General features: G+C 33.7%; 1 protein-coding gene across 3 annotated transcripts; it reads left to right on the top strand.

Moving 5' to 3' along the window:
* Positions 1-1,137: 1,137 nt before the first annotated feature.
* On the top strand, positions 1,138-17,446 carry LOC126725799 (putative expansin-B2). 3 transcript variants are annotated; one of them, XM_050430723.1, is made up of 5 exons: positions 1,138-1,402; positions 1,514-1,626; positions 2,722-2,915; positions 3,188-3,207; positions 16,971-17,446. In XM_050430723.1, the coding sequence occupies exons 1-5, from the start codon at positions 1,228-1,230 to the stop codon at positions 17,276-17,278; spliced, it is 810 nt and encodes a 269-aa protein (XP_050286680.1). In that variant the 5' UTR covers positions 1,138-1,227; the 3' UTR covers positions 17,279-17,446. The 3 variants fall into 3 exon arrangements, with proteins under 3 accessions (XP_050286680.1, XP_050286678.1, XP_050286677.1); XM_050430721.1 differs by lacking the exon at positions 3,188-3,207 and having other exon boundaries at positions 16,951-17,445; XM_050430720.1 differs by lacking the exon at positions 16,971-17,446 and having other exon boundaries at positions 1,139-1,402; positions 3,188-3,727.
* The last annotated feature ends 319 nt before the right edge of the window (positions 17,447-17,765 follow it).

Below are 17,765 nucleotides of genomic sequence, written 5' to 3'. Positions count from 1 at the left end.
AAATGCCCCCCAAAGAGTGAGCTCGGATTCAACCCATCAATTCTCCATCCAATTTCCTTAGATAAGTTTGATTTTTTTTTTTTTTTTTTTTTTTAAGAAAAGGAAAATTTGTACACACACTAGTAAATTCTTTTATGTTAGGGTTTCACAGTAGTTGAAGAAGTGCAAAAAGGTCAGGAGGCTGTTGTCTATGTGGGGTTTGGTCATTTTGGACGGTGCAGGAAGTCATTAATATTTTCTTTTTTAATAATGGAATTATATATATTTAGAATTATTTATATATATATATATATATATATATACACGGAGTATATAATTACTTACAAAGTCATAGCCCGTGTTTTACTTGAACAAAATATTATAGAAAATTTTATTAACAAGCTCAAAATTATGCTGAAGTCCTTATCAAAAAAAAAAAAAAAAAAATTATGCTGAAGTCACGGTATGCTATGATATGGAATAGCCCATATCTTTATAACTTGTAAAAAACAAATTCAAGGGTACCCGACCATTGCACCATGGTGATAAATACGTGAAGGACATGTGAATTCAAATTCGTTGGCTTGATGCTTAAGAAAATTGATGCAGGACAATCTAGTCTTCCCATGAATCCCACCTAGATTAGTCCTACCATAGACCTTAGGCTTTTCACCTAAGGTGTTTGGACTCAGTCTCACCACCAAACAATCACAATGCAATCTCTGTAAATAATTTCAATAATAATAATAATAGTAGTCTATGAATACAAAAGAAATCATCTAGAGCTTTATATGCAACTTCCAAGAATCCCAAAGATAATGATAAACTATCCTAAATAAATCCTAAATAATTTCAAATACCAATCTAATAATCTTATAAACAATTTCAAATACTAATCCAATAATCCTAAACAAAAGATAATTATGAACAACTAATCTAACCAACTCGAATACCAATCCAAACTAAACAAATAACTACCTTACAATATGAAATTATCTACTGAAAATCTAAAACAAAATATTGAAATAACATTTGGTTATACTCCAGCATTAAAGATGAAACTCAAATGCTCTTGTAATTAATGACACGTGGCATGTGATCATTGGAAGCAGTAGAAACCAAGCACTGGCCTCTGCCTATAAATACCATCAAGCCATTCCTCTGACACATTATCTCTATCAATTCAAGCCAGAAACCACAACTTTCATAGGCTCAAATTACTGGGGGTTCTTCGAGCACATTGTGATAATGGCTTTTGTTCCATTCTCTCTCTTTACTCTTCTAGTCCTCTTTTCACTTTTACTGAATCCAACCTCTGCCTTCAACCCCAAGCTGCTTAATGTCTCTAAGCTTCAGTCTAGCACTAGTTGGTCACCTGCGGGTGCAACCTGGTATGGAAGCCCCACAGGTGCCGGGAGTGATGGTAAATGAGAACAAATTAAGCTTACTATATCACATATTGATACAGTATTTGTGCAAAATATGACATTTGTTTAAGACAATGTGCTTGATTTTTCATAATTTTTCCTTGTAGGGGGTGCTTGTGGATATGGAACTGCCGTAGACCAAGCACCATTTTCTTCAAAGGTGTCTGCTGGAGGCCCTTCTTTATACAATTCAGGCAAAGGATGTGGAGCTTGTTATCAGGTGCAAGCCCATGTTTCTTTGGAAAAGTATAGATTTATATGGATAAAGTTTGGCTCTAAACCAGCTTGGAGTTATCTTTTATTCTTTTTAACTCATTGCGTGACGAATTATGTAACTATCCATGTATATTATTTAAATAAGATATACGACTTATTAAAATATTTATGTGACTAGTACTAAACATGGATTATCTCTTTAATTCCTACATAATTGGTTGAAAGAAGGAGGCTCCTAAGGGCTGAGGAAGTGGGGACCTAGGGGACCATGGCCCCTTTGAAATTTCAAAAATCCCTATTCTCTCTTTATTTTTGGTAAAAAAGAAGAAGTAATTTTAGATATAAATTTAAATAATTTTCTGCCTAAATTTTACTAAAAACATGTAACACATTTATTTAGGTGATTAATGCATATTTTGTTTACTCTAATTATTTTTATACTATAAATTACTCATTAATTCAAACTGTATTTAATGTATTCAAATAAATAGAAACATTTATATATTATTTATGTATTGTTTCTTTTCTCTAATTACTCTTATACCATAATAGCATATCATAGAGATATATAAGTAAATATTTTTAATAAAAACATTCTTTTTTCTTTTTATTTAGAAAATTAGTGATATGAACATTATTTTTTTCCTTTTAGAAGAAACAATAAAGGTTGACTTCATGGTAAGGAATTAAAAATATATTAGATTATATATATATATATATATATATAAAGAAAATTTCTGACTCTGCCACTAATGGCTCCAAGCATGTTTGTAATCTAACTTTTTCCAATTTACTATGCCTTGTTTAAAAAAATTCAACTTGTTAAGAAGTATCATTTAATTTATTGTCTTCTACATAAAATAGTATAAGTTTTGAAAACTTCCTTTCTTAATTTAAATTCAAATAATTTAAGTTAAAAAAAAAAAAAAAAAAAAAGAGTATCAGGAACCATATAGAGTTCAGTAACATATAGTCTTTGTTACTACCAAAATGGATTAGAAGACTAGAGAAAAGGGGTGAGAGTGAAGACGGAGGGAGTGAAAATTGTATATATGTGTGAACCTCACAAAATCATCTTGTACGTATTGGTTGACTTCAGGTGAAGTGTACGGCGAATCAGGCATGCTCGGGGAATCCGGTGACTGTCGTTATCACTGATGAGTGCCCTAGTGGTCCATGTGTCGCAGAGTCTGTTCATTTTGATTTAAGCGGTACTGCCTTTGGAGCCATGGCAATTTCTGGTCAAGAAGATCAACTACGCAATGCTGGGGTCTTGCAAATTCAATATACAAGGTAATTGCCGTGAGAGAGAGGCTAAGGGAATAAATAAATAAATAGTACATTTTTATTTCTTGAAATGTGACAAAATGCTTCAATTCATGTCCTTAAAAAGTCCACATTTTGGCATGGTCTACATGTCAAGTGCAAGAGATTGTTGCTCAATTTCAAATATTTTGACTTTATATTATCATTCTTTTAACTTTCTCAACATTTTCTTTTTGTCAATTGTCGTTTCATTATCTTCTTGTCTAATATGACTAAAACTATGGTTTGCAATAACGCAGAGTTCAGTGCAACTACCCAGGTGTGTCCATAGCCTTTCACGTTGATTCTGGCTCCAACTCCAATTACTTTGCTTCCCTAATTGAATATGAAGATGGAGATGGAGACGTATCTGCAGTTGACCTTAAACAGGCAGTTGACTCGAGCACATGGCTTTCCATGCAGGAATCATGGGGTGCAGTTTGGAAACTTAATTCAGGCTCAACATTGCAAGCTCCTTTCTCCATCCGCTTGACCTCGGCCGTGTCCGGAAACACTGTTGTAGCTAACAATGTTATTCCAGCTGGTTGGCAACCAGGCCAAACTTATCGATCAGTCGTCAACTTCTAATCCTAAATAATATGCTTGCCTTTGGTCCTAGCTAAAGGAGGTGGAAAAAAAACAAAGATAATGAAAAATATTTGTAGCTTTATATTTACGGTGAAGATGAATTAAAAGTCAGCTTATAGTTAAATGACTTTATGTTTGTCTTTGTACCCCTACTATGAATACTATAGACTTACCTTCTGGGAAACAAATGACCAGGAATCTTTTTTTTTTTATCCCTCTGATTATTATTTTCTTTTTCTACATTTATCATGTTACTATGTCTTAGATTTTCTCCATTTGGAAATTTAACGTGGTTCACACTTCACATGGAATTTAATTATTATATACGCCAAACTACACTATTGGTTTCTCAAGTTTGTCAAGCGATCGTTTTAATTTGGTCCCCCAAGTTTCAAGTTAGCACCATTAGTCCGCAAAGTTTTAAAGACGAGGTTTATTAGTTATTCGGTTAACTACCATTAGTTTTAATGCTTACGTGACTAATGGATTGATATGTAGCATTTTTAAATGATATGACAACATTTTTAATATTAAAAAATTAAAATTTATTTTTACACATAAGCAAACTCATGACTTATTTTAATATCCAATAACTGACTCATTATGAAACGGGGAGTAATTTTAGAGAAATCTAAGGAATAGCATCTAAAGTACTGTACTTAAGTTTTGTCCAAATCAAAATAAATTGAGTGATAGCTTAGTCGTATCGACATCATCTATGATGTCTTGGGTTGAAAAGAGGTGGCTGGAGACGCACCTTCTCCCCTCCTCATTTATCTAGAAGACTAAAAAAAAAAATCTCTTGGGGACTATATTTGTGATTAACTAAGGGAAAAATATTAGGTACTCTCGGAGTACCATAAATGTGTACTCCCTCCTCTCACATAAATGGTGGGTCCCACCATGAATTTAATTAGTGGGACCCACCATTCATGTGAGAGGAGGAAGTACGCATTTATGGTACTCCGAGAGTACACAATAATTTTCCTTAACTAAGGGTTTTTTTAAAAAAAAAAATTATATAATATTTTTTAGAATTTATTTATGGGATTAAGACAATGTTGTTAATTATTAGCATTGATGGCCATTTTTAATAGAGTTAAATGGTTTGTAATAAGGCCTTACTCTTCAACCTAGTGTTTCCACATATGGATATAAGTATTACATTATTAAGGAGCATGCTCATTATAGTATGTTTTTTTGGGTTAGTTCATTATTGCTCCTATTTATTTCTAACTTTTGAGTAATTCTTAGGTATCTCAGAGCACGGAGAATGGTACTCATTCCTTTCACATTCATGGTGGGGTCCATCATGAATGTAAAAGAAAGGAGCACCATTTCTCTATATTTTAGGAGTATCTAAGAATTTTCCCTAATTTTCAATTGTTGTTTTCTTTGGATTCTCTTCTATCTTTTTCATTTAGTAAGTTGTACACTTTAGTGCTACTACATGACGTTGGCAAATTGGTTTTGTATGTCGTTATTGGGTGTGCTAATGTGAGGCAAAGTTCTAATGAAATATTAGAAATCATAATATGCTATTTGACATTTTTTTTATAAAAAATATTCTATTTATTATTTATTTATTATATCATTGAAAAAAAAGGAAGATATATTCAACAATGTCTCCTTCCTTCCCCACTCCCCCTAAAAAAATTAATGACCTGCATTGTATAGCCATGAGAGTTGAAACAACAGATTGAGTTTTAACAAAAATACTCATCTCACAAATGTCACACTCTAAATAATCAATTCTCATTAAACCTATCTCGAGAGGATGTTTTGTACTTTGTTGATGCCCATTTTTGTGAATCCATATCCAAAAGCCCATGAGGAAGAAAGCCCAATAAAAATCAAGGCCCAAAGACCCACCAAGAAGACTGAAGAGCAAGAAAGGTCCAGAGAAAGAAGTGCAAGGGAAAGCGATCTACAGCAAAACGTAGATCTGCAGCAAATTACAAATCTGCAGCAGAATACAGATCTGCCACAGAATATAGTTCTTCGGCAGAATGGCTTTAGCAGATCAAGACAAATTGGGCCTAAGACCCATTTGATCCAGTCAACATTATTTGGCCCACAAAGGCCCAAATCCTTTTGTATAAAAAGATAGGCGTGGAAGCTAATATGAAAAAGCACGATGAAAAGAAACAAGGAACAGCAAGAAGTGTCAGCAGTAGGAATCACGTGAAGGAAAGAAAAGCCAAATCAAAGGAAAATGACAAATATAGTAGGAAACGCATAAAGAAATAAGACAGAGACACACAACAAAACAAAACAAAACAAATTTGCTATGGTAGAAACGGCGTGGGAACGAAAGAAGACAAAATATAGAAGACAGTGGAGCAAGCACAAATAGGCCGGAGCACCACCAACCTATACCCAGCTAATACAAGGGAGGTGGGCCCACGATCAAGGGGATTTAGAGGGTGTGGTTTAGTAGTGGGGGGGGGGGGGGGAAGGGGGTTTATATTTGGTTTCCTGCCATGACTTCTTTTGGGAATATACCTTACTGGGATGGTATCTTATTCAAAAGAAGTAATAGATGGTTGGGATGATCTGATGCATGCCATAGAGCTAGGTAGTGAGGTAGCACAATCCTTATCCATTTGAACCTAGAGGTAGAGGTATACAGCAGGAACAAACAAAATGGAATTTTGTCGTGAAATGAGTAATAGTGCAGCTGACGAATTCTGAGTAATGGCAATGGTCGGGGCAACCAATGGGTTGGTGGGTAGTCCTGAAGGGATGCCCACAACAAATCAAAAATAGTTGGTGAAGCCCTAGGAGTAAAAGGGAGAAATCTCATTGAATCAATTCACTATAAAAGGAAGAGGTAACCATGGCAGAAAAGGAGGAGAAAAAACATGGAAGAGAAAAAAACACCGAAGGAGAGACCCAACGGGGGGGAAGCCCATGGTAAGAGAATAGTAAGCACTCAAAGAGAAGGACCCATGAAAAGGAAAGACCAAAAATGGGGAACAACCCACAGCAAGAGATTAGTAAGAAACTAAGAGTAAAAAGAACGGAGAAAAAGAAAAAAAAAAGTGGTAAAAAGAAGAGAGAAAACATGGTAGAATTAGGGGCATGCATCAATAGACCATCTTTTCCCTCTCTCTAGAAAACCTACTCTTTGAAGTCTCCAAAAGTAATAGCTAGTAGCCATTTAGGTCTATTCTCCAAAATGCACAACTTTGACGGCAGAAGCCTATGACAAGGTTGTTCAAGTTGGGGTTTGGGTTCCTTCTTGGTTTACTTATTTTATGGGAAGATTCAATACTTGATTTTGATTGCAAATATATTTGATTTCCCTCATTATAATTTATATCTGCTGTATTTAGTCATTCTGTCGTAGCACGTTTTTATCATGTTTGCTGCATCAGTTGTCCTGCTGTGGTATCTTTACTTGTTGTACTAGTTATTCTGTTGTAGCACCTTTTCATTATATTTACCGTGTTAGCTATTATACTAGCTAAACCTTTTATGCTGAAGCTTTCTTCTTTATTTGTTATTACGTGTTTTACTTTTGGCATAAACTAATCATTATCCTGTCATAAGTATATATATACATATATCTTGTTTCTCATTTTCTGCAAAATATATATTATAGATGTATATGTGAATACGTATAAATATATTTACGAATATGTGTATGTATATATTTGAGAATATGTTAACCCATTTAAACTAACATTTGTTTAATGGGTATTTTCTTTGGGTTTTAGATTTGTTTATGTGCAGGAAATAAAAAAGTATTTCTGTAGTAAGAAAAATGAAGAGCAGTCATTCACGTTGCAGAAAGCTTTACTGCACAGTAGAAGGTGTTACTGCACACAGCAGAAAGCTTTACTATGCAGCAGACAGATTTTCTGCACAGCAGAAAGCTTTACTACACAAACAGCTTTATTACGTAGCAAACAGTTTTACTGCACTGCAGAAAGCTTTATTGCATAGCAGACGATTTTATTGCACAACAGGAAGTTTTACCGCATAGCAGAAAAGTCAGTCCTGCGACAGAAACTGGAGAAAAGTTCCTTCTGCGGCAGAAACAGAGGATAAGCCCACTTTGCAGTGTCTTCCCTTGGACTTGGACTCAACGTTTGCGCACAAACTGGCAGCGGCAAAATGGTACTTTGAAGCCCATTCTGCGAAGCGCCAGGCCTGACTTCCTTCTTAGAAAAAGAAACGTAAAAAGAACCCTCTACATACTTCTAAAAGGTATTATGGATGCCATCTTAAAAAATAGTGTTCCCACAACACTACATGCGATTACCTGTTAGGAATCTTATATTCAATTTAATATTCTAATATCCTAATAATTCTTTGGTTCTATCACTTCAATTAGTAGTTACTTAGTTGGTTACATATATTGGCCCTTTAGTTAGTATTTATGGGATTAAGACAATGTTGTTCATTATTAGCATTGATGACCATTTTTAATAGAGTTCAATGGTTTGTAATAAGGTCTTGACTCTTCAACCTAGTGTTTCCATATATAGATATAAGTATTACATTATTAAGTAGCATGCTCATTATAATCTGTTTTTTTTTTTTTGGGTTAGTTTGTTATTGCTCTTATTTATTTCTAACTTTTGAGTAATTCTTAGGTACCTTAGAGCATGGAGAATGGTGCTCATTCCTTTCACATTCATGATGGGGTCTACTCATTAAATTCATGGTGGAGTCCATCATGAATGTAAGAGAAGGGAGCACCATTTCTCTATACTTTGGGAGTACCTAAGAATTTTTCCTTATTTTCTATTGTTGTTTTCTTTGGATTCTCTTCTGTCTTTTTTATTTAGTAAGTTGTACGCTTTAGTTCTACTACATGATGTTGGTAAATTGGTTTTGTATGTCGTTATTGAGTGTGCTAATGTGAGGCAAAGTTCTAATGAAATATTAAAAATCATAATATGCTATTTGAAAATTTTTTATTATAAAAAATATTCTATTTATTATTTATTTATTATATCATTTAAAAAAAGGAAGATATATTCAACAATGTCTCCTTCCTTCCCCACTCCTCCTGAAAAAATAATGACCTACATCGTATAGCCATAAGAGTTGAAACAACAGATTGAGTTTTGACACTCTAAATATTCAATTCTCATTAAACCTATCTTGAGATGATGTTTTGTACTTCTAAAAGGTATTATGGATGCCATCTTAAAAAATAGTGTTCCCACAACACTACATGCGATTACCTATTAGGAATCTTATATTCAATTTAATATCCTAATATCCTAATAATTCTATAGTTCCATCACTTCAATTAGTAGTTAGTTAGTTAGTTAGTTACATATATTGGCCCTTTAGTTAGTTGTGATTAGAATGAGTTAGTTAGGACTTGGGCATTGTAGATAATTTAACACATGACTTAATTCTTAGAGCACATGTTTAATTAATTAGTCAATTATCTTAGGCCATGTGAACCAATGCCATTAGAGCTAATCTCCTATAAATACATTATTGTAATTCAACATTAGATATTGAAGAATATACCAATTTCTTACTTAGTGGATTTCCTCTCTCTTAATATTTCTCTATAGAGGGTGACTATCTCAAATTAAGTCAATTTTTCTATAATTCCCATACATCCTCTTACAATTCCTATTAGTCTCCATTAGGAACCACTAGGTTTTTAACATTACCCAGCAAACTGAGGTATTGATCATACAATAAGAACCACCAGGTTCCAAACATTCCCAACATACTTAGAACTCACATTTTATTTAATAATAATGAGAGTAATTGATAAAGGTCCATCCTATTAAGGGTGTATTTGTGAACAGTCATTTAAAATGTTGTTTGGTTTATAGACGTTGCTTTTGGGGAACACTCACTTGACAATTCAAGATGGAAGAAGTATAAATAGAGAATCAATATTAAAATTGAACTGGTCCGTAGTCTAGCCTAGAAAAGCATTTATTCTCCATCGAAGGGTTTCTAAAAAGAAGGTAGAAGAATTCATTCTCATTCATTATTTTACAGTGGACTTTTCTTTACAAATCACTTGAACAACAATGGTCAGAGAGGTTTTATTTCTTCCGGCGTTTTAGATTTCTCATGTGTGATATTTGAGATTTCTTCATGACTTATTAGTATTTCAGTAGTATGAGTTTTTTGTCATCAATATTGATGTTTGTGCGTTTATAGATTGTGCATTTGTTTTGCATCATTTAATAAAATTCAATTGAGCGTATCTTCTACGTGAGTGACATTTACAACTTTTCAATGTTTGAAAGAAACTATGAGATCACCTCGTGGGACCTGACTGATGTTTGCCCATTGTATGATCTCTTTAAATTTACAAAGAAAGAGAAGGATGACGTTAAAAATAAGTTGAAATCAAATCCTGGTATAATATGTTTGACTTCGGATTTATGGACCTCTGTTACAAGTGAGGGATATATTTGTCTTATGGCGCATTATGTGGATGAGAATTGGGAATTGAAAAACATCATCTTGAATTTTTATCATATGCCACCTCCATACATGAGAACTCTTTTATTGGAGAAAATTTTAAGTTTCTTGGAAGAATGGGGTATTGATAAGAAAATATTTTCCATTGCTTTAGATAATGCATCTAATAATGATAATTGCCAAGATTTCATAAAGAAAAAGCTTAATGAGGGGGGTTTATTGTTAAGTGATGGTATCTTTTTCCATGTGCATTGTGGTGCTCATATATTGAATCTTATTGTTCAAGAAGGATTGAAAGTAATAGATGACTCGGTGATTAAGATCTGAGAAACTATGAAATATCTTAAAGGATCAGAGAGTAGAATGTGTAGATTTGATGAATGTGCCAAGATAGTTGGTATGAAGAGAACAAAGGGTTTACGTTTAGATGTGTGTACAAGATGGAATGCAACATATGACATAATTGACAATGCTACGAGATATTGTTCTGTGTTGAACCGTTTAGTAGAGGAAGATGCTAATTTCAAGCATTGTCCATTAAGGGATAAATGGAATAGAGTTGAAATGATAACTTAGTTTTTGAAACCTTTCAATGACATTACAACTCTATTTTTTTGGAACTAATTACCTTACAACAAATCTATATTTTTAAGGAGTGTCTCAAATTGAATTGCTCTTACTTGAAGAACTGGAGAGCCGAGATTCATTTATCAGTAATATGGCAAAACAGATAAGGTAAATTTGAAAAATATTGAGATTGTTATAGTGTGGTGCTAGCTTGTGCCATTGTTCTTGATCTAAGGTATAAGTTGGATTATGTGGACTTTATTTTCAAGAAAATAGAGCCAATTGAGCACATTGCTGAAATGAAGGTGGAGAGCATTGAGACTACATTGTATAAGCTTTTTTCAGAATATGAATGTCCCAAGCCTATGGCCACTACAAATGTTTCATCTTGTGTTGGGAGTTCTAGTCATACTAGCGGTGTTATAGATGATCCTGATGATGATGAAGATAAGGAAGATGATGTACGTGAATTGCATTTTGTTTGGTATATGTTGTGCTATGTTTTTTTAATAATAAAGATTGTATTGTTGTGTGGTATTATTTTCCATAGCAATTTTTTTTAATGATTAGGAATTTGATCATTATGAAAGTGGTCATGGTGCCAAAACAAAAAAAATCTCAATTGGACTTGTACTTAGAAAAACCTAGACTTAACAAAAAGAAAAATTCAAAGTTGGAAGTTCTCTCTTGATGGAAAGAGAATTACAATTGGTTTCCAGAGCTCTCTTTAATGGCACGAGATCTCATGAGCATTTTAATAACCACTGTTGCTTCTAAATCAAGTTTTAGCACTGGGAAAACAAATTCTTACTCTGTATCGATCACGTCTTTTACCAGAGAATGTGGAAGCTATGTTGTGTACTAAAAGTTGGCTATATGGATTTGAAGGTAATTTAATTTATTTATAGTCATAATTATACAATTTTAATTCTTTATTGATTTGCTTTCATGGTACATTAAGTTATATTAAAATATTGTATTGTAGATGAAGATGCTGACAAAATTGGCCAACTTGAGCTATAATTTGCAAGTATGAATATTTGCAGTGCTGAATCTGCTACCAACGTTGAGTAGATTGAGATTGGGGTGTAATTTTTATAAAATATTTGCTTATTCTTCTTTACTTAATATGTTATGTTTATTTTTAAATCTTTTTTTTTTTGTTTAGTTTATCTTTCTAAGTAATCTAACTTTAATTTTAAATGCAACAGGAACATGTGCACTTAAAAAGACCGATAACTTGATATGGTCCATGACATGTAGTTTTTTTTTTTTTTTTTTTTTCTTTTGTGGGAATGGTATTATTAGTGATGTAAACTTAAAATATACTTTTTACAAGTTTACAAGTTTGCTATCATGTGTGTGAATTACTTACCTTTCTACAAAAAAATCAAACATTTATTTTAAATATCTTGATTTTCCATGCTAATTATGTATTTAAATTTTTACATTACAAGAATCCGAACTTTTTGTACTGGTGCTAGACTTATTGATAAAGATAGGTCATGATTCATATATAATGGTTACATATGTTTATTTCTTTCTTGATTTATGGGCACTCTTTTTGGTGGAGTAGTAGAAGTATTGTCCTCATGTGAAGTGGTGTCTTGTGACCTAAGTATACAAATACTTCTCTGATAAAAGAGTTTGAATGTAGAAGCAAACTTTGGCTTACTGGCAGGATTCCCCTTCTAACACCCATTTGGTTTTGGTGGTCTTTAAAGCTGATTAAGCTGTCTTGCTAGCTACGACTGGGTGGCATTTCTATATACTAGTGCAAGACAATGAATTGTACAGCTGATATTCATATTAGCTGGCTTTATTGACTTTTGCATCATTAGTAAAGTTGATTAAGATGGTTTGCTACTTTGCTGGCTTACTTGTTTTGTTTGTTTTAAGATCTATCTATTTTTGAAGTTGTAAACTTGTAATTATATGCATTTTGACAATGAACTATTAACATTAAAGACTTTTTCCATCATGAAGTTATGACTATAAATAATTTTTGTCATGCTTAAAACTGTCAGAATTGAAAGGATATTAACAAGTGGCATTAAGTGCAATTCATTACCTTAATTGATTTTACTCATTCTCTTTAAACAGGTTGTCATTGATTTGTTTTTGTAATTGAAAAAAAAAAAAAAAAAAAAAAAAAAAAAAACTTGTTTGAAAAATACGAGTCAACTCGACCCGACCCGCAACTCGATTGACCCATTTGACCCGCGACCCGATTGACCCATAAACCCAATTAACTTAACTCGACCCGAACCTGAACCCGACCCGACACGACCGTTTTGCCACATCTATACACAAGTCTTGCCCAGAAAACCCTAAAAACACAATAGATGCAATAAAACTTCAAAACGAGAAATCTAACATCCTAACATACTTTTAAAACATACAACTACATAAACCTAAACTACATAGACATATTAAAACATATTATAACAAACAAAGAAAATAGAAAGATTTAAAGCATAAAAAGAAAAGAAAAGGAAAAAAGAAAAGTTTAGACTAATACCTCAAAGAAAAGCTCTTCAAGCTTGATTTTTTATTGTTCACCTCAGTCAAATCTATTCACAAACCAATAGGAAAGTGATTAGTAATATTAAACTCAAAGATCAAGGTCAGAAAAGGCCCTAATCAAAATAAAATTGATTTGAGGATGTTTTGTGAAAATCTCCCTCTTTGATTAACTATTTCTTGTGAATCTTAGTGTTTTCCCGTAGGATTCTATGTGTTTTTTTGGAAAATATACCATGTAAGGCTACTTATAGTGTGAAAAAAGGGGTTTGAACGTCCCCAAACGATGTGGGATTTGTTCCAAACCTCAACATTAATGCAGAAAACTTGCCTTGTATAGTTTCCAAAAATCGCTATGCGTGCGCAAGATAAAGCCTATGTGCGTAGGCTGATTCTTGCGTGCATATAGCTAGGGTTTCCTTTGGTCTTAATTTTTAAAAATAGATTTATTTTCTCATTAAAAGTTATATTTTTCATTTTAACATTTCTCAAATCAATTTATCATCTGATTGGGCCTCTAGACCAACCTTGGGTTTTAGAATTCAGCATCATTAGGGAATGGGGGCCTGAGTCGTAAGGGGTACAAAATGTGGTGTCTACATGTAAATGTTCATCACATGGACAATGCTGGTTTGATGGGTGAAGCTGGCTTGATGGATAATGCTAAATTTCTCTTCTTTTGCTATATGATGGACGAGGGTGATTTTTCTCCTCTTCAGTTGCCCCCTATTCCTACCGTCATCTTTATGGACGCGGTTGGAATATGAAAGGTGATGAAGCCACTTTCGTCAGTCGATAGGTTTGTCTAGGCAGAATCCAACATGAATGAGTCTGAGATCTACAAGAGAATAACAATGGTGTTTGGATCGTCCACCTGTAGGCGACTTTGTGTTTAGACTATCCACTCGTAGACGACTTTGGTCATTCATCCACTCGTACGCGACTTTATGTTTGGGTTGTTCACTTGTAGGCTACTTTGGTCGGCATTCATCCGTAGGCAAATTTTGTCCACTTGTAGGTGACTTTGGTCTGCATTCAATAGTAGAGTCTAAACTTGGGTTTGAGGTTAACTCATTTGCTAATTAATAAAAGAACTTAAAAGAAAATTTAACTTTTAAAAAATGTAACGGAGTTCCTTGAGATGGGATGGAAGTTTGGTCACAACCTATACCAAAGCAAGACCCATTAAATATTATCAAGGTAGCCACAGACTGATATTAATCTAGATATGTACATATCTTCCACTAAATGGAGTAAACCCCTAATAAGCATTTGAGTCAATGATTGTTCACTTATTCTTCATAGATGAATTGGGAAACCTTGATGAATTAAGCTAGAATGGTGTGTAGCTGACCCTAATGCCTACTTCATTGTAGCTATTACTAACCATAGACGTTAATACTTGTAGTTTTTCATCCAAAAATAGTTGAAAACATCTATATTATTACGACCCAAAACTGGTTTTGGAGTCCCAAAAGTGTGGTATCAAGAAATGCGAAATGATTCATTATAGTACTAGCCCACACTTGTTCCAAATGGGTAGAGGACATTGAAGATCCACAACTATTTCTGCATCTCAATTAGGTTGAGTTGTTGTTGCAATTGTGAGAATGTTCAACCAAAGTAGCAACTATTGTGCATTCCAATAATATTTGACATTCTCATTTGGAAGGAGAAATCATTTTAGTGTTGGAATTCTTCAACGATTTGCGAGGGGGCACCAAATGGGAAATTATTGTGAATTGTTTTTGAGAAATATAAATCTAAATGAAAATGCTTAAATTCATCAACTAAATTTTGAGCTTGGCTTGAGCAAATAGTCAAGTCTAAACTTGAACTTGAACTTGGTTCATTTGCTAAATAAACAAGCATAAACATATAATATTATGTTTATTTAAATTAAGAATCAGAATCAGACACATGCTTATTTTCTTAACACATGATTATGTTTGAATTTTACTAGTTTTATAGTCGAGCCTGAACTTGGGTTTTAGCTTGTTTCGTTTGCTAAATAAATGAACATAACAAATATTGAACTTCCAAAGAATGTGACAAAGTTACTTGGAATAGAATGGAGTTCTGGCAACATCATATGTCAAATCAAGACTCTTTAACCATATCGTTAAGCCTGTTACAAACTAATATGCATCCAGATACATACATCTTTTCCACTAAAGTGACTGAATCCCTAATAAAAACTTTAGTGTCACAGTTTGATGGCTGATAACTTGTTCTCTATAGATGAAATGGGAAACTTCGATGATATGAGCTAGAATGGTATGTGGCTGACCTTAAGGCTCGATTCATTGTAGCAATTACAAGCTACGAAGGTTGAGACTTGCAATTTGCTGTCCCAATATATGTGAAGAACATCTATAATAATATGACCCAAAAATGGTTTTAGAGTCTCAAAAGTGTGGTGTGAAATGAAAGGGATAAGCTAACGTCAAAAATCTTATAACTCAGTGATATTACATGTTCTTTTTTTGGAGTTCCTCCCCATTGTTGTAATTATCAAATTATAAAAATTAAAACAAAACAAATGATAAGTCAGCAACAATGTGAGTGACACTAGGCCATTGTACCTTTAACCACAAGTGACAAATTGATGAAATATGTACCCCAAGCCTTCATACGAACAATCCCTAACAATTTTTTAGGTGAACGATGAACCATTGAGCCATACCAGAAACCTTACAAACCGCTACACCAAAGTACTCCTAAGCCACGTTGTGAACTCTTTAACTTTGTGATATTTTGGGTTATGTTATTTGGATCTTCACTAAGGCATACAAGCCATTTGTTCAATATGTTCAACAATGGTCACATACCGACAAGGATGAAGTAGGGATGCCAATCCCCATTGGCACTTGCCCGAATGGAATGGGTTTTGTTAGGCCCATTAGGGAATCGGGGCAAATCAGGTTCAGGTATTATCCAAACCCGACCTATAATAAATACTTTTTTTTTTTTTCAAAAATAAAATCAAACCATAAATTTAATTTCTCTCTCTCCCTCTCTCTATCATAACCGTCTTTTCATTTTAACTCTTATTTTTCTGTTTTTAATGAAGGTGAGCCTTACTAGATCTAAATTTCTTTATTTTTCTTTGATTTGGGTTTACTTTTGCTTAATCTTTAGAACTTTCTATCACAAAAATGGGCTTCTTGTATTTTTTGTCAAAGAAAGAGAGATCTCTTTCCCTTAGCCATTCATGAACACCTTGATCACATTCCACCTTACTGGACAGTTGAGAAGTGACGGAGGTCTTTACTCAACTAAGCAACAAGTTAAGGAGGACTAGACAAGGTCAACTGCGGGTCACAAGTGGTTGGTTCTGTGTTGCCGATACCCCAACCGCAACAGAATTAGTAAACATATCTCACTAGTGATAAGGGGGAAAAAAAAGGAGGGATTTAGCAATGTCTTTGCATGCCAAAACTCGAGCATCTCAATGGTGGTTATCCAAGAAATTGAGTGCTGCAAATATAGCTCTGTTCTTTGAAAATAAGCTAAATTTAGTGCTACTTGAACTCTTATTTGCTATCTGGGGTGAATTTAATGCCACACAAAGAAACTTCCTTCTATTGATTATAAATTTCCACCCACTTTTAGCTAAAGCCAGAATGCTCAAAAAATTCATTTGGTATCTATTGGAAACCAAAGTAAAAGAAATGAGAGGAATTGCATGATGATAAAAAGTAACAATTTGATAATTGAAGCTTCACTTGCAGCAATATAGTTGCTCAATTTCAAATATTTTGCTCAATTTCTGGCTCCAAGTGCAAGAGATTGTTGCTCAATTTCAAATATTTTGACTTTATATTATCATTCTTTTAACTTTCTCAACATTTTCTTTTTGTCAATTGTCGTTTCATTATCTTCTTGTCTAATATGACTAAAACTATGGTTTGGAATAATGCAGAGTTCAGTGCAACTATCCAGGTGTGTCGATAGCCTTTCACGTTGATTCTGGCTCCAGCTCCAATTACTTTGCTTCCCTAATTGAATATGAAGATGGAGATGGACACGTATCTGCAGTTGACCTTAAACAGGCAGTTGACTCGAGCACATGGCTTTCCATGCAGGAATCATGGGGTGCAGTTTGGAAACTTAATTCAGGCTCAACATTGCAAGCTCCTTTCTCCATCTGCTTGACCTCGGCCGTGTCCGGAAACACTGTTGTAGCTAACAATGTTATTCCAGCTGGTTGGCAACCAGGCCAAACTTATCGATCAGTCGTCAACTTCTAATCCTAAATAATATGCTTGCCTTTGGTCCTAGCTAAAGGAGGTGGAAAAAAACCAAAGATAATGAAAAATATTTGTAGCTTTATATTTACGGTGAAGATGAATTAAAAGTCAGCTTATAGTTAAATGACTTTATGTTTGTCTTTGTACACCTACTATAAATACTATAGACTTACCTTCTGGGAAAAAAATGACCAGGAATCTTTTTTTTTTCTCCCTCTGATTATTATTTTCTTTTTCTACATTTATCATGTTACTATGTCTTAGATTTTCTCCATTTGGAAATTTAACGTGGTTCACACTTCACATGGAATTTATTAGAATTATTTAATTATTATATAGGCCAAACTACACTATTGGTTTCTCAAGTTTGTCAAACAATTGTTTTAATTTGGTCCCTCAAGTTTCAAGTTAGTACCATTAGTTCGTCAAGTTTAAAAAACAAGGTTTATTAGTTATTCGGTTAACTACCATTACGCTCCGTTTGTTT

This window comes from Quercus robur, chromosome 5, assembly GCF_932294415.1.
Source record: "Quercus robur chromosome 5, dhQueRobu3.1, whole genome shotgun sequence".
NCBI lineage: Eukaryota > Viridiplantae > Streptophyta > Magnoliopsida > Fagales > Fagaceae > Quercus > Quercus robur.
This window is presented reverse-complemented; position numbering and strand designations above follow the sequence as displayed.

Excerpts from the sequence above, each read along its gene's own strand:
- LOC126725799 (XM_050430723.1), top strand. The coding sequence starts at position 1,228 with ATGGCTTTTGTTCCATTCTCTCTCTTTACTCTTCTAGTCCTCTTTTCA. Across the intron at positions 1,403-1,513 it reads CACAGGTGCCGGGAGTGATG|GGGGTGCTTGTGGATATGGA; the intron begins GTAAATGAGAAC and ends TTTTCCTTGTAG. Across the intron at positions 2,916-3,187 it reads TTGCAAATTCAATATACAAG|AGTTCAGTGCAACTACCCAG; the intron begins GTAATTGCCGTG and ends GCAATAACGCAG.